Source organism: Rhinatrema bivittatum, chromosome 2 (assembly GCF_901001135.1).
Source record: "Rhinatrema bivittatum chromosome 2, aRhiBiv1.1, whole genome shotgun sequence".
Classification (NCBI taxonomy): domain Eukaryota; kingdom Metazoa; phylum Chordata; class Amphibia; order Gymnophiona; family Rhinatrematidae; genus Rhinatrema; species Rhinatrema bivittatum.
Window position 1 is genome coordinate 638,229,553 of NC_042616.1, and position 17,529 is coordinate 638,247,081.

Sequence of the window (17,529 nt, forward strand, 5' to 3'; positions counted from 1 at the left end):
GAGATTTGCATGCACTCTGCCTCAGTTGTATGCAAATCTATGTCATGCATATTCATTAGGATATCATAAAACCTCGACAGGTTTGTGGCCCTCGAGGACTGGAATTGCCCACCCCTGCTCTTGACCTACCTTGAAGCACTCTCTAGCTAGCAGCTGTGAAGCTAGGTTGAGAGTACAATGTAAAAATCTCGTGTTTTTGGTACCTTTCATCACTCCAAAACACATAAAATATTCACCGATGTTTACTGTGCTGTTTGTACCTCTGACTGTGCATATAAAACTGGCCCCCAAAACCTAGGCCACCACCAAAACATCATCCCGAGTTATTAGTTGCCCCTCTTACAGTAGTATTGTTTACTTACATGAGTGCCTTATAAAGAGTGTCTGTCTCTCTCACACACACACATTGAGGGTACTATTCTCATGAAATGAGATTTCAGATCCTACATAATGTATAGTGGGCAGAACTAAGGAGATACCATATGAAGTTAATTGAATCACCAATATGTCATGCGATAATAGTTCTATGATTCACCGTTTTGTGAACTGTTGTAAGATGAAGCACTTCTGGGAGTATATTCAGCAGGTGCTATATAAATGTACTGGAACAATGCTTGTTATGAATGGGTTAAACATTTTGTTAGGGGAACCTTTTTATATTGACTAAACAGAAAGGAGGAAAGGGGTGTTTTCATGCACTCGCAGTGGCTTGCAAAAATATCCTGATACACTGGCTGGAAGACAAATCACCTGATACTTCTGTTTGGCAAAAAAAAATGGTGGATTATATGATCCTGGAGAGGACTGATGAAGATATAATAAGCATAAAGTAGATAAAAACTATGTGTCTGCTTGGGCCAAATTTTTCCAGTTGTTGCCAGATGGGTTAAAAGCATCAACCCTAGCTCAAGGCTATAAAGTTGATTGGTAGTATGCTTTGGTTGGAAGGGATATAGAGCATGATAATGGGAGGGGAGGGAGTGGAATATCATTGGGGGGTGTGGAATTGCTGAGAGAGAGGTGTAGATTTGAGTGAGTGGTGCTGAGAGGGATGGGGTTCACAGATAGGGGATATGATGGTATGGGTGACAGTATTCTTATTACATAAAATTTGAAAATGTTTCAGCAGTGACACATCTATGTTAGACATGAAGGACTTTTTTGAATACTATGGACTGTAATTAGATGCTTCTAGTCATAGTTTCTAAGGGAGCAATACACTGTGCAGGCTCATTAGTATACACATTTGCTAATGTATATTGGATGTGTTTTGCTGTTTTGGGGTGATGGAATTTGTTGGGTCTTGATGAATAAAAATTATTTTCAAAAAGAAGGGATACTACTGTCTCGTTCCTCCTCCAGAGGCTGCCTGAGTGGGTGGACTTTCAAGTAGAGTTTGAGAGGTAAGAGAAGGTGTGCCATTTGAGTTTGAATTTTGGAAAGTGAGATGTTCTGGTAGTTTTGATTCAGAGGGAGGCCTACACCTCACAGATTATATACATTTTTGGAAGTTATTTCCTTTCTGGGTTTTTTTTCCTGAAATGTCTGGATCTGCCTCTAACCAGAATTAGAGACTTGGTTGCTAATTTTGAGAGAAGATGACTGGGTCAGGAACCCTGGTCATTTTGGCGATGACAGTTCCCCTGATCCAGATGCCAGGACACTGAAGCCCTGACCGAACCCTGTCTAGGAGAGAGACAGATCTGCAGGCCAGTGACTTCACTGCAAAGAAGATTTTTGGCTGTGAGAGACAAACTATTTTTGGTTTGGCAGGAGGTTGGGGTTTTTTTGTGTTTTGTTTTTTTTTGCCCACCCCTCCTTGCCTCAGCTGGACTGGAAAGACACAGCTCTGAGCTGTGCCATCTGATCCCTCCTTCTGAGAGGTCCAAGAACTATAAGAATGAAGGTGAAGAACTCTGAAGATGCTCAACAGGATCTTCAATCCCCAGAGACTCATGTAAAGGCTGGGTAAAAGGACTAAACATGAGTGGACTCAGATAGGATTTTTCTATGTTTAACGGGGTCCCCTGCACAAAGTAGGATTTCCCCCGGTTACTGGACTCTTACACACTCAGAGCAGGAGTGGTAAGATTTGCATAAGGAACCTGAACCAGAGACACTTACACAGCAGGAAGCAGACAGCCAGCTGTAATTGCTTTGATTTAACTTTTGACGAATCAGTTCACTATTATTAGCACACCCACTTCTGTGTCCAGCACCTTTGACCCGGCAGCGCCACAGCATCATTTACAAATCCTACGGGCAACAATAGCATAGCAATTTTCAAAAGCCCATTTACACATGTAAAACCCAGTTTTATAGCTTATAAATTCTTCTGAAAATTACCCTCAGACAAACAAAGCAACTGCTTAAGGATGTTTTAAAAAATCGTTTAATAATGGGATAATTACTGTTGGATAACGTTAAGCATGGAGTGGGAGAAGAATGCAGGTGAAGTACAGGGGACAAACGAGTTGTCCAGAGGTATGCAAAAGATCAGAGGGAGAGCAGGATTTTAAACCGACTCTTCAGAGGACTAATCCTGTCTCCTACTTCACTGCTCTATCCAGGCTTCCTTATGCCTTGACATGTGGTATGCTTTTTCAAAGATGAGAGACTTTGTGTCCCATTAAACAAAACATAGAAATCAAAACATCCAGTTGGCAAACATGAATAATTATGCGATTTTGAAAGGGTCACCTTTTTGTTGAAGTACAGTAAGATAAACTTTTTGTATCTGCTTTTAGAAGGTAAGGAGCGCAGACTTCAGTTCTTTATGCAAATAGTGGATTACTGTACCAGGAAGTAAAACTGAATACTCTTAATCAACAACCCTGTGAGCACAAGTTCCTCTAACTGACCGGCAGCTGCAGGAGGAATTTAGCCTTGATCGGACTAAACGAACAACTCGCGCTCTCGCCTGGTGGTTCCTTTTTTTTTTTTTCCTTCGTATTTTATTTTATTCTATCTCAAACGGCAGTTTAAAACAAATCACTCCAAAGAGACTTCGGAGGTGAGCCTCCTTCTTCCGCTGCTCCCCCGGGGAGCCAGAAGCCGGCAGGATCCGGGACTTTAAAACTCGCCCAAACTTCCAGAGCCGGGAGGAGAGTAGGTATCCGCCTCGCCTTTGCGCGCTCGCGCACCGATTGCGCTCTGTTTGGTGGGGGGAGGGGGCCTCGGGCTTTGCCATATCCAAACAGGTGATTGTCCTTTGAACCGGGCGCGGGAGAGGAAAGGTTCCCCCCCCCCCCCCCCCCGCCCCTCATTAGGCCGGGAGGGATTGAAAATGCTTTGCTGGCCGTTTTTGTTTAGTTTTCTTTTGTTATCGGCAGGTGGAGGAGCCCGTGAGAGGGAGATTAATTGATAGCTCCCTGCCAGTTTGCTCGGTTTATTTAGCGCTTTCTGTTGATCCTGGGAAATAATTCTTCTGGTGGTTAAAAAAAACAAAACCCTAACTAACCTGCGGTGCAAAGCGAGTCCTCGCAGACCAAAGCTGTGGGCTCTTGCCAGCTGTGCTGGGATGTTGCGGAAGGGCTAAACACTGTGCTCCCTGTGTGTAGAAGCGGCCGTGCTCCCTGTGTGTAGAAGCGGCTCTACGCCTGTGCTTTTACTCGTTTGGGAATCTTAGGTTTCTGTTCAGGAGCGTGCATCAGTTTTATTTTATTTTTTTTTGTTTGCATGTGGAAAGGAGGAAGTACTAGAGCAGTGTGCACTGCAGGGCAGCTAGGGAGGGCGAAGGACTCGCCTCTTTCCCGTGCCGGCAGGGTTTGCTTTCCCAGGGAAGAGCGAGGTAAGTCGGGGGTGGACTGAATGTAGCGCCCCCTCCCTTCCTGCGAGCTTCACGCCGGCTCGGAATGAAAAGAGAAGGCGTTGCGTTGCTGGTCCAATTATTCCCCTGCTACTGTCCAGCTCTGGCAATGGCCTTTACTGCAGCTTTTTCTTCTTGACTGTGTAAAAAAAAAAAAAAAAAAAGTTTTATAATCAATTTTGATACCGAGTAGTCAGCATTAGATGGTATCTTTTGCTATAAAAACTTGTAATAAAAGTAAATATAAACCACACTACCGTTTAAAAGAAAACTATTACAATAGGAAGTTGTCATGTTCGACGGTAAAAATGCTGTAGATGAAAACTTGAGACCCCAGTAAGAGTTGGGGTGATTGAAGTGAAATATCCTTTTTTTTTTTTTAATGTATTTCCACCCTTTTAGAGAGATTCAAGTTCTTGGATATATTCAGAAGTAAAAATAAAATCACCGGAATGAGGTGAGAACATTTGCTTGGCCCGGGGTTCTCTATCTTATTTTCCCTAAACTTTTTTTTTTTTTTTTTAAATTAGTCTACCATTCGTCTTCACCTTAACGGTAACTGAATAAAAAGCACGGCATCCTCAGGCTTTACGTCAAACTTTCATGGTCCTTTTTTTTTTTTCTGCCTGTGGGAGTGATGCTATTCCAGGAGCCTTGGTTACCTTGCATAATCGCAATTTTTTTTTAAAACAAAATGATTGTAGATCACATGTAGGCAGGATCCGTGGCAGCGGTTACTATTTCAGCTTCCATTTCCTCAGTTTGCCCTGCCTCGCCCCGCCACCCCCTCGCTTGCTTTTCTAGTGGGGAATTCAGGGAGCTCAGAAGCAAATACTTGTCTCCCCAAAAAAGTACTTTTAAAAACAAGAAATAAGCATTCCGGGGTCTGGTGTCCTGTTCCCAAATCGCAGCCGCTTGGCACTGTGGCCTGCCCCTGGTTTGTTGCCTGATTGCAATCAATCACGAGGGGGGAGGGGGCTGCATATGTAAGGGGGCTCTTTGAGAGAGCTGTAGGCAGATGGCAGAGATGGCTCGTAGTAGTAGTGGCAGCGGCCCGCTCACTGCTGGCCCCTTGAAAAGGCGCTGCGGATGGCTCTGCTTTCACTTCAGGATGAAACGTCCTCCAGCTGAGGCGCTGTGCGGCCAGTAAGAAATGTTGCATCTGTTCAGTTCCAAATTGCTAAACGTTTTCCTCTTTTTTTGATTTGATTCTAGTACCCTATGTGAACTATGCTTGCAATTTTTTTTCTCATGGTGGATCAAGGACTGTGTTAACATCACTTTTTTTGCGTGTGTTGTTGTTATTCATTTTCTGTTTTTGTTTTTTGTCTGGGAATTTCAACGTTCCCAAAAAACACAGTGGAAAAAATGACTATGTTGTAAGACAAGAAAATATCAATGGAAAATCTATTTTTTTATTATTATTTTTTTTAATTTTCATATTAAAATCCCCAGGAAAAATAAAATAACTGAAAACAAAGAATCCTAGTTATAAACTTTTATATTAGAGCACTACACGTTAATGTTTTTTCTAACATTCTAGTGTCATATGGTAAAATTTTAATGAATGTCTTGCATTTATGACATGCAGTACTTCAGGTATTGTGTTGCGATAGTAACCTTGTTTCTAGAGATTTGACTACTGTGTACAGGGCTGAAATCCTATTCAGTCTTTGGGACATTGTGTTGTTGACTTAGGGTGTGACCTTTGTTATAGCTGCAAAACCCTAGATTTAAATGTAGTTTTTCTTTGACAGACAAGAATTTAACAGGTGACAGGAATTCTTTGAGCTTGTTTTATTTTGCCTGTGTACTCTTTTTGAACACACAACCTTTTGTTTTGTGAGCATATAAAGGTTTGGATTTTTTCCATAATATTTGTAAGTAAAATTACTTGGCATAGATGTCCAATTGTTTTGTTAGCTGAAGCTTTGCTACCCCTGATATACTGACTATAGTATTGTCTTCTATTCTGCCCTTTCCTTAATGAAGGATTACATCTTTCAGTGTTGTCCAAAGTATTGGTTATATATGTTGGATAGATGCATTATACGTTCCACTAGAGTCATGACAAATGCATTTGTAGATAACTTCTCTCAACATAATCTCTCTTTTGTAATTTGGGGATATTTTACCTAGTGGGGAGAAGGATGTTCGTTAGTAAATCATTAAATAGTAGGCACATGGGGCTAATTCAAGAATTTAGTCCCAGTGGGTGTCTCCCTCAAGAAATGTTCAAACTAGATAGAGGAATAAATTACTGCAGAGAGGACATTTCTCATCACTTTAAGGAATTGGGACACAATTGTGTGTTTGTGCACATGTGCTAATTAAAGTCCTGTCAGGGCTTTCATGGGGTCATAATTTCATCCTCTTGCCTCTTTTCAGTTTCCCTAAGAGTTGTCTTAATACCTCTTTTCTGCTTGAGTTGGTCAAGACTTTGAGCTGAGAACAGAGGAAGTTGCAAATGGAATACACAGGAAGTTCACAGCAGCTGAGAAGATAACTGCCCCTCAATAACACCCTGCTAAGATTTTTATCAGCAGATGCTTTCTAACTGAAATAGAAAAGATGATGCTGTTTAGCTATTTACATCAGGATTTAAATAATGTAAGGATCTCTGTTGTCTTTTCCCGCATTGTTGAGACAGTATCTAGTAGAGATGTGAATCAGAACCGGTTCGGATTCCGGTTCAGATTCACATGTGGGTTTTTTCCCATCGGGCCCAATCGCGTTTTGTTTATCGGCTGCCCAGCCGATAAACAAAAAACCCACCCCGACTCTTTAAAAGTAACCCCTTAGCTTCCCCCACCCTCCCGACCCCCAAACCTTTTTACATGTACCTGGTGGTCCAGTGGGGGTCCCGGGAGCAATCTCCCGCTCCGGGCCGTCCTTTGCCCTTACCTTGTGACAGGGTATCCGTGCCATAGGCCGGATCCTGTCACATGGTAGGAGCACTGGATGGCCGGCGTCATCTTGTGCTCCTACCATGTGACAGGGGCTGACCAATGGCATCGGTAGCCCTTGTGACGTAGTAAGGGCAAGGCTATCGGCGCCATTTTGGTTCCTGGCACCCGACGGCACGAGTGCAGGAGATCGCTCCCGGACCCCCGCTGGACCCCCAGGGACTTTTGGCCAGCTTGGGGGGGCCTCCTGACCCCCAAAAGACTTGCCAAAAGTCCAGCGGGGTCCGGGAGCGACCTCGGGCCGTATTGCCAGTATTCAAAATGGCGCCGGTGCTACCTTTGCCCTCACTATGTGACAGAGGGCAAAGGCTAGCGCCGGCGCTACCTTTGCCCTCACTATGTGACAGAGGGCAAAGGCTAGCGCCGGCGCTACCTTTGCCCTCACTATGTGACAGAGGGCAAAGGCTAGCGCCGGCGCCATTTTGAATACTGGCAATACGGCCCGAGTGCAGGAGGTTGCTCCCGGACCCCCGCTGGACTTTTGGCAAGTCTTGTGGGGGTCAGGGCCCCCCCCCCCCCAAGCTGGCCAAAAGTCCCTGGGGGTCCAGCGGGGGTCCGGGAGTGATCTCCTGCACTCGTGCCGTCGGGTGCCAGGAACCAAAATGGCGCCGATAGCCTTGCCCTTACTACGTCACAAGGGCTACCGATGCCATTGGTCAGCCCCTGTCACATGGTAGGAGCACAAGATGGTGCCGGCCATCCAGTGCTCCTACCAGCGATCTCCAGCGCTCCGGTAGCCGGAGGAGAGCCCGGAGCGGGAGATCACTCCCGGGATCCCCTCTGGACCACCAGGTACCTGTAAAAAGGTTTTGGGGGGTCGGGAGGGTGGGGGAAGCTAAGGGGTTACTTTTAAAGGGTTGGGTGGGTTTAGGGGTTATTTTTGTGTGCTGTTTTTTCCCGCCCTCCCCCAAAATGATAAGGGAAGCCCCACGATCAATATCGTGGGGTTTTCCTATTGTTTTCGGAGAGCCCCCGATTGCTGACTATTTTGAAAATATTGATGATATTTTCAATCGTCCGAAGCCCAATTCACATCCCTAGTATCTAGATTCTCTATCAATGCAATTGATGTGGTTTTCTTTTCTGTTAAAGGATCATTCACAACTTGAATGTAATGTTATAGAAAGCAGCACGTTCTCAGATTTGTATTTATCTTCTCTGTTGTATCCAGAAGAGTTAGAAAAGCATTAAAAAAAAAAAAAAAGACTAGAGGAAGATGCTTAGCAGGAACTTAGATTTAAAGCTAAGGAAAATCTGAGTTCAGACATCTTCTCAGGGGTAAGGTATGGAAGTGACCCATGAGCAAAGGGATTTAGTATTCAAATACCCAATTCTGGTGGCAAATTAGATGATGGCAAGTTATATGACAGGCCCTGGTGACCAGAAATGTGTTCCTGGTTGAGAAGTTCAGGGATGTTTCATAACCTGTGCTTGTAGGTTGTGCCGGTGAATCAGGGCAGAGCTCGATTAAGGAGATTTGGTATATTCTTGTTATGAGGGGGAATTTTTTTAGGGGTCGGTATATGGTGGTGATCAGAGCTGGAACTGTTCTGTCCTAGAGTTCTCAGAATTGAGAGGGGAGATTCACAGTTTCTTGGAGGACAGTTCATTTTACTCAGTCCAGCAAGGCCAGTGAACCATGGGTTCCTGGATGGTGTCCAGGAAGCAACCCTAGGGGATATGGGCCACAGTCGGTTTGTAGAAATCTTGGGGGGAAATGAATGAACTGTACTGATGGGACTGTGACTGACAAGAATTATGTGAGTACTGACACTTTTCTGAACTGAGGGAGAATGGGAGATATTTGTGCTATGCTATTCAAGTGAAGATTTGGAGGAAGAATTTTTTGTTTTTGTTTTTGTTGTTGCTTTAATATCAATGATGTGAATCTGGATTTCAATAGTGAATTTTAACATTGCTTATGTCTGCCTGCTGGAAACCCCAGAAATATTTCATTTGGACACCTTTTGAGTGAGACCCTCCTTTATTCCAAGGAGTGGGTTCATGAGGGGGCATATTTCAGTGACAGAAGAGTGGGTTACAGTGGGGAAGAAAATAATTGATTTTTAGTTCCCTACCCTGACTGAAGAATACAACCTTTGCCTCTGAGCCACCTGCTCAACTGCATTTTTTATTTTTTGTTTTTGAACCTGCATAGACACTGGTGCCTAACCTCCAGATATACTGAATGGGAGAACGGAGGACAAAAGAGATGATATATTACTGATGGCTAACTTACTTACCCCGGTCCCAACCTCAGGCGATATCCCTCTTTTCACCTCTGAAACTGATGCTGGCGGGAGATCTGGAGAATGTGTGCAGGGAAGGAGACTTGCTTCCTGGGTTTGGTACTGGTAATGCTGGCAGCCATCCAGGAAGGAGACTTGCTTCTGGCTCTGGTATTTGCTGTGCTGTCCAGGGCAGCTCTTTCCCCTCACTGTCTCAGACTCTGTGTCACTTTTCTGAATCTGAGCAGGGTATCTCCTCTCTCCGGTCTCCTGCTTCGGTCTCCTGGCCACACCTAGCCTTCTCGTTCCTCAATAGCAAGGATTGCTGGTCTGCTTCAGACTCACTCTCCTTTTGCTCTTCTGGTTCCTTTTTAGTTCAGGGGTCCCTTCTCTGTTTTCAGGGTTGCTTTCAGGATTTGCTTCTTCTGATTTCACTCTCTTCTCCTTATTTGCATATGTCTTATACTTTCCAGCTGATAAATATGCATAATCACATGGTGGGTGGAGGGTCTTTGCCACATTACAGGTCTTTTTCCCCACCTCTCCATTTCTTGGAGGCGGTTCTGCCACATCTGTATGCCAGAGTCTGTATTTTTTCTCCATCTCAGACTGCCCCCCTTCTTCCAAGGGGGGAGGGGATATTTCTGATCTCTGTACTCCCTCTGTCCATGTCTCCTGCTTAAAAGCTTAAGTTGTTGCATTGTCTCTCTGCCTTGGTTTTTATTTACATAGGCATTTTACAAACAGGTAGATTTAGATAAAGTATCCTTCAGTGTAAATTCTCATCTGGGCAAGGTCTCTTCTTTTTCCACTGAGACAGTCTTAACTGTTAGCCAAGAAATATGCAGACCATATTTGTTTCCAATTCAGGTGCCATAGGCCAGGCCAGTAGAGAGAATTACTTTTGTCATTTAGTTAGCCAAAGTGGTTCTGTCAATGACATGGTCTGCTGTTTGACTAATCACTTCTAAGAAGGTGACAGAGGTGCTATTTAGCGATTGCTGATACCCTATTTGCAACATCTCAACTATCTTCCCAACCATCCATTTGTTCATGCTTTGCTGTGACCAGGTATCTTGGGATACCAGACTCAAGTATGACTTTCACCCATATTCAGTCCTATGGGAAATTTTGTCTAGTACTTGGAGGAGGATGGGCATTCTTTTTGGAAATCCTGGAGAAGCAATGCAGGAACATGGCAGCCATGTCACCAGGCATTAGACTCTCTGCTATAGATATCAAAAGCTTGCCACTTGCGGCTCTTGCAATCCTGTGTTCAAGGATGTGGTTGTGTTACCACATAGTCTATGGACCCATCACTTTTCTCTACTTGAGTTCCATTCTTGCTTCTCATATTGGTTATGCATCCTCGTCTCTGAACTTGTGCTATTGAAAGAAGCTTACATTCATTTATTTTTGTCAGTCTCCATCATGCATGTAGTTCTACACAAGTTCATTTCAGCCCCTTATGTGCCGTGTGCTATTTATCCATGTTTGACAAATGTGCTTGGTGGACCCCCTGTGGGTTGGGTAATTCAGGTTTATTATACTCTTCTTCAATTTATTACTGCATGCAGCACAATCTGTGTAATAAACACTGCAGGTTTGGGGATGGGGCTTTGACAGGCACATGGCAATATACAGCATGTATTGCCATTCCTGAATTTGCATATGTTTGTGCTAATATGCAATATCCTCCTTCTGGATTTGGAGGGGCTGTGCTCTCCCAGCAGCAATATACACTTTGCTTACAGTGTTATTCATGACTTACCAAACTGAATGAAGGCAATTGGATCTGCAGGTGCCAACCGGCAACTGTATATGCAGGTGCCAACCTGTAAAATCCTTCTTTGATTGTGAAAGGGCTAAGCAATCTTGGCAGTAATATGCAGTATCTTGTGGACTTATCATGACATAATGAGTTATTGAACATGAGCCTTGATGGTAGTTACAGCTTGTTGCATGTTTGGCGACTGGGTGGGCTCTACCGTGCTGGGGTATTGGGCTGCAAAGGTCCTTACTGCTTTAGACACCACTGATGCTATTGGAATAGAGCCACAGCTAGGTTGGTGGGGGAGCCCCCAGCAAGCGAGGTGTCACTACTTGCTACCGTGGTCTTGCGGTGGAGTCGACCGCACTCTTAAGGGTGCATGGCTAGTGCATTTTTAAAGTTGTTCAGAGAATACCAAGCGGGTACTCCTGCTGCTACGTTGTGCACAGCATGTGCAATGTGAAATCTGGTCAGGTAGTAAATAAAAACTGGGTATCTCCTGCCACTTTGTTGCATCGGTGGGTGAGAGTGTGCATGAGTTGCCTGTTAAATCTTTGGCTTTGATGGTCGGGATTGGCCTACTCACTCCCCAATACTACTTTTGCGTCCTAACAAGTAAGTCCTGCTCTTTCATTGGAGGGATGAGGCTTTGACGGCCCTGCGACCCCCAACACCAGAACATTGCATTAGCCCGATACATAATGAGCCTTTATGAACTGCAACTCAGGTGAGGGTGTGGTCACCTTATAGGGACTGCATAATGTTTTAGGGTTTACTGGTTGAATTTAGTATTGTAATTGTTTCCTATGCTGTGGCCATGTCCATCCAATAAAGACCTGTTTCATTTCAAATAATGTTGTTGTGCCAGAGAGCTTCATTCACTGCAAAATTAACTGAAATTAGAAGGGGGAGGTGGAGTTAGAGGTCATATATGGGATTGAAGGAGGAGGAGAGTACGTACCTGACACTTAGGCAATACTCTTCTTTTTTTTTTTTTTTTCCCCTCTCTGTTTTTGGAACAATTCAGGCATGGACCTGTAATTTCTTTTTTGAGCAAGTGCTTTTGCTGGTTCTCATTTGGATGAATCCTGGCTTTTGTCAGTTTCCAAAGGTGAAGAAAGATCTTCTCGTACCCTTGCAGCCACTGAAGGTGACCCCCGAAAAAAGGGGGGGGGGGGGTTACATCTGTCTAAGACAGATTTCTGCAGAGGTTGGAGAAAGAGAATTGTCCTGTGTGAAAGTCAGAGGAAAGATGGCCTAACAAAAAAGAAGGTGCCAAGAGTTGCTGTCTGAATAAAGGGGATCACGTAAAGGCTTATCTTCTTTTGAAATTTGAAAGAGAGAGAATTTAAGCAAGTGAGAGAGAACTGCATCCACGGGACAGGTACCAGGGGAAATGCCTGGGGAGGGTATGCCCGACTCAGTGCAGCATAAGCTAAAATGTGAGACCTTATATTTTGTGTGTGTGTGTGTTTTGTTGTTTTTTAATTGAAAAATCCCCCCCAAAATTTCTCAGAACTGCTGTATTACAATAGAATTTGACCACACTGAAAACACCTATTTCACATTCCAATCCTTTCTGGATCTTGCACATGATGTCAATATGCCATTTCCAAATATGAATTTTAGTTGCAAAATTGGAGCTTGAAAAAGCTCTTTCTAGTCAAAATAAGAGACACAAACTAGTAATGTTGGGGGCCATTGTTGAACCTTTTGTAATGCTTTTTAACTTGCTGATAACATGTCTTCAAATTCAGTTGGGAAACTACTCCTGTTTAGTAGAAGAATTTTTTTAATATGTCTACTTTTCAGGGTCTGATGTTGCATGTAAAACCAAAGGGTTCTCTTGTCTCGGATGTGGTAGGAGTGAAACTCTGTGCTTGTGACATGTTTTGGAAGAAACACAGCAGTAAACTACAGCAGGGAAAAAAACCCCATCCGGCTCATCTAGTCTGTCCACTTCTTCTGTCCGCGCTGCTAAGGGTACATCCTAACTGTTGGTCCCAGATTGTGACTACTTGTAAGGACTCTTCCTCCTCCAGGACAGTCTTTTACCTTCCTCCTTTGTGCTCTACCATCTTAGGCAGTTGAGCGTTCAAGATCCCCCCACTTAGTTTCATCTAGCACCCACTTTTTCCACGCCTAGCGAGGCTCTGTAATCTGAATAGCCAGTAGTACTAATGTGGCTCTTGTCCAAGCACCCGACCTCCTAGGTCCCCTGCATAGCCTGCCAGATAGACCTGGCTATGGGAGCCCTTGCGGCTTTTTTTTTGCTTTTTTTTTTTCCTGCTTGGTCTCCCAGTTTGTTTCAGACCTTGCAGCCTACCATACCCAACTGCTAGTTAGATCATGCCGTGATGCTAGAATCAATGTAGCTAGCTACCATTACGCATGAGCCTCCCAGGATCCCTTCATAGTCTGATGTGACCATAAAGAGGAACAGACTTTGCTCATTGGTGTATGTCCGGCACGGGTGTGAGTCACGAAAGTGACAAAGCACTTTTGCTCTATTGACAACCTACCTCTTCACATGTAAATTCATGTTGATGAGGCTATTACCCACTTATGTAAAAAAATTAAATGTGTGCCCACTGCGTATACATTTACTCTCAATTTAACGCCTCATAAATAATATATATATATATATTTTTTTTTAACTCTTGCCCCAGAGCAGGTGTTAACTTTAAGGGCCCCTCAATACTTAACAGAAAAGCAGAAAATGCTGCTTTTCTGTAGTTCCTCCAACTTAATATCATGGCAATATTAAGTTGGAGGAACCAAAAAAAGAGTAGGGGTAAAAAAAAAAAAAAAAAATCTTGCTGGCAGTCAGGTTAAAGTGAGCGACCATTTTCCTAATTCATGCACAGCTACTTCTCCTAGGTGCCTGATGCCGGGGAGGTGCTAGGGATGCACAGTTTCTCTTAGTGCCTCCTTTTAACGCAGTAGCTCATTTACCTACTGCATTGCGCCCCCCCGGGAGAGGTGGATGGGCGTGCGTTAGGAAAGCGGATGCACAGTTTTAGCGCGTCTGTATTGCATCGGCCTGACAGTGTTTTGAAGTCTTGAATAGGACCCGTGAAGTCCATAGATACTAACAAGCACTTCTTATGCAATTTTGTAATCTTTTAAGCTGTGATTTGAATCCCTGTGGCAGTATTGGGCTCATAACTGTAAACACATCTTCAAGATTTCTTGTGGACTTACAAGATGTTTTATTTGCATCTGAAAACTGATTTTAAAAAAAATTGCACATATATTGCGCAAACTGATTACAATGCTCAGAAATAGAGCAAATTCTATGTGAAAAATGTGTGTAGTTAGTGCATTAGAAATGGAATAATGGTCTCACCTTTGAAATTTTGAATTCATTAAATGTCAAATCAAGGTAATTCAATATTTGGACTAATAGTTTTTACATTAAAACTTAGCTGTCTGCCTTTGACCACTCTTCATGTTTTCTAGGTTTTGCCTTATCTTTTCTAATTTCATCTTGAGAATCTGCCCTGTTGCAGACAAACCTTTCCTTCCAGCCTCTCTCTAGTATCTCTTTTATGAAAACTTTCTAATGGAATTGAATCCAGGAATGCTCTGTGAAGCTCTCCACTGGTAACCACCCTTCCTTTAGAATGAAATCCATTTAATCCTCTGCCTATCATTCAAACAGTTTCCAGCTCAGATTACCAGCTTAGCACTTCCTCCTTCCCCCTAGGTTACTCAGCTAGTTTATCTAGAAGCCATGAGTGTGGGACAGATTCAATTCTTAGTGAAATCTGTACCCTATCCAGCATCTGTCCCTGGTAAAAAGAAACTGATCAGATTTGGTTTGACAGGACTACCCTCTGGTAAACCCATGTTGTGCTGAATTCAGAATACTCCACACAATCTTCTCCTTTTGGTAGTGACTCCATTTAATTTACCTGCAGTGAGATCAGATGACTAGGCCTGTTCTCCCTATTTCTCCTTTTTTCTGAAGGGGGGGGGGGGGGATGATTTCTTAGCTTCAGGCCTCTGCAGCCATTCCTGTCAGTAAAAAATGATTGAACAGATCTGTCAGTGGAACACGTAAACCTTGGCGTTCCCTTTTAAACTCCTAGGATTTACCCCATCGGTCTCCACGGCCTTCTCCCCTTTCACTTTTACTCCTAATGCAAATTCTTTTCTTCTGCGTATGGCGTGGTAGCTACCTCTCCACCTTTTATGGACCCGTGCCCTGATCTGTGGGTCTGCTCCAAACCTTTTTTCAGTGAATACTGAAAACAAATGTCTGTGTTATCCATTTTGCCCTCCACATATTCTTCTTTTTTTTTTCTCTCTCTTTTTAATTTACATCCCCGCACTTCCTCCTGTCACTAACTTATCTAAAACACTTGTCACTTTTTTTCTGCCTTGATTATCTTTCTTCTGTTTACATCTTTTCTATCCTAACTACCTACCACCACTTCCCACCAACCTTTCCAGATGTTTTTCCATCCTCTTTCCTGAGATCTTTTGTGCCTTTTTTGGTTCTCTCCTTACCCTTTCAGTGATTTTTTTTTTTTTTAAACCATTCTGGTATTTGTTTTTTGTTTTTTTTTCTCTTGCATTTACTTTCTTAATATTAATGGATTCTCCTCCCCACAACCCCTTAACTTAGGAAATTAGTACTCTTGCATTCTGACCTTGTGTATGCCTGGTGGCTGTTGTGCGCTCCCTTGCGGTCTGTTTTCTGTTGCCCGAGGAGCCGCCACCCCCTGCTTTTTGTTGTGGCAGTGGAAATATTCCAGTTAGCTTCTGGCAGCTTAAAATGTCCTGTCTGCACGACCTCCCCTTTCCGTTGCAATCCCGTAGCTGTCTTTGACTAAATTGCCTGCGTAACTCCGTGTGCCAGTGCTGAGGTTTTCTAGATTGCACAGCAGCACCTCCTCGTTTCCCCATTGCTTTACATGAAAGTGCAGCTCCTTCCCCCTTTTCTGCCTCCCCTGCCCTTCCTGAACAGCTGTTTCTCTTTCCTATGATGAAAATCAGGCGAGGACGTACATCTCACTTCTGGAGGAAACTGTAACTTCTGCCTTAACTACAAAATGTCAGCTGGTTTATTTTAATCTAACATAAAAAGCTTGCGATTTCCAAGATTCAAAAGGTTTTTGTGTTTTAAATACATTTTTTTTTTTTTGTCTGCTTTCCCCTGCACTCTTAAAGAGCAGTGTTCAAAGGGGTTCTCCATAGTAAGTGTCTGTGGTAGATTTTTGTTTATCCCTGGAGAAATCCAGCTTCACAGTTCTTTTCCCTTCCACCCTTACCCCCCAGTGTGGGGGAAAACGGGTGAAGCTGGAGCCATGTCAGCAAATTACACATGCAGCTTTATATAGTTTTAACTTCCCCCCTCCCTCGGCATGGAGTTTGTATTCTCAATCCCCACCAGGCAAAAGATTTTCAAAGGGAAACCCCACAGGCCTTCAAGCTTGGTGAAAGGACTCAAAATTAGCCTCTTAATTAACCGGTCAGCCGTTCAGGTGTGGCCCTCCCAGGGTTAGCACAAGCCAGAATGTGGCAGGGGTGTGCCTGGTGGGACTTGCCCACGTGAGCCGGTGCTTGCCCATCACCTCAATGGAATACTGGAAGCATTATCGGCAGCTTCCAACTGGCAAGACATTTTTGACAGGAGGTTTTTTTTTTTTGGGTTTTTTTTGTCTAATGCTTTTTATAAAATGGGAAAATCATCCTTAGGCATGAGGGGATCATAAACCTGTTCACACAGGCCAGCTGAAGATATATATTGGGTTTGGTGAAACCTACTAAGTTTTAGTCCTTAAGTGTCAAACAGGCCAGGTTTTCAGGATATCATATTAATTAGAAAGTGCCGGCTACTGGAGCAACTATATCTGGTAGGCACCCCTCTCTTGCATGCTGTCCTTTGGATGGCTTCTATCATGTCCATATTTACTAGTTGTCCTTGTGCTGGCGCCTATAGACTATACCTGCATAGATATTATACTCCTTAGGGACTTCTTTTTTTTTTTTTTTTTATCTAGCAGTTTTCACCCTGCTCCTCTTGGGCTTACAGCTCAGTTGGATCTGGCAGTAGGAGTCTTAATTCATAATTACCTGGGGATTTGTCCCCTATTTTATATCTTGTCTCAGGTCCCAGAGCTCAGTCATTGCAGCAGTGGTCCTCAGCTGGGGGCCCATGCACCGGGCCTTCATGTAGCCTGTGTGATAGACATAGGGTTGAACTAAATTAAAACTGATGTAAACATATGCAAAAAATCAGCTTGGATTCTTACCTTGACTTTTAAAACAGACATCAATGAGGAATCTTAATATTCAACTCATGTAGGGAACTCTGTGCAGCAACGTCCTAGCCAGAAGTTGTCTGGTGCCCCAGAATTAATGCCAACGTAGAAAGTTATGGGGCGGATTTTCAAAGAGTTACGTGCGTAACCCTGAGAATCTGCTCCTGCGCGTGCCGAGCCTATTTTGCATAGGCCCGGTGACGCGCATGCCCCGGGACGCGTGTATGTCCCGGGGCTTGAAAAAGGGGATGGGGGGGCGGGGCCAGAGCCTCCAGGCAGAGCGGCCATTTGCCAGTGTGCCTGGGATCGCGGGCCGGCCATTGGCCAGTGCCTGTAACCTACACCTGCCCGGAGGCAGGCGCAACTTATCAGATAAAGGTAAGGGGGGGGGGGGGTTTAGGGAGGGGAAGGTGGGCGGGGGGTGGAAGGGAAGTTCCCTCCAAGGTTGCTCCAATTTCGGAGCAGCCTTGGAGGGAACGGAGGA

General features: G+C 44.0%; 1 protein-coding gene and 1 long non-coding RNA gene across 14 annotated transcripts in view; one reads left to right on the forward strand and one right to left on the reverse strand.

Moving 5' to 3' along the window:
* The window catches only part of LYN (LYN proto-oncogene, Src family tyrosine kinase), a 213,302-nt gene that overhangs the window by 18,371 nt on the left and 177,402 nt on the right, over window positions 1–17,529 (forward strand). For 2 of the 13 annotated variants that reach the window (XM_029591288.1, XM_029591290.1), the window contains exon 1: window positions 3,331–3,790. The exons of 5 other annotated variants lie outside the window; for them this stretch is intronic. In XM_029591288.1, coding sequence (XP_029447148.1) covers window positions 3,679–3,790 — 112 coding nt within the window. In that variant the 5' untranslated portion in view covers window positions 3,331–3,678. Of the gene's footprint in view, window positions 1–2,861; window positions 3,109–3,330; window positions 3,791–4,864; window positions 4,955–17,529 lie in introns of those variants that run through there. 6 more of the 13 variants (XM_029591299.1, XM_029591293.1, XM_029591289.1 and 3 more) reach the window with 6 other exon arrangements.
* Window positions 2,932–15,591, reverse strand: LOC115085369. The gene is made up of 2 exons (XR_003854815.1): window positions 15,432–15,591; window positions 2,932–3,947 (listed from the first exon to the last, which is right to left on the reverse strand). It is a non-coding gene; the product is annotated as an uncharacterized LOC115085369 (long non-coding RNA).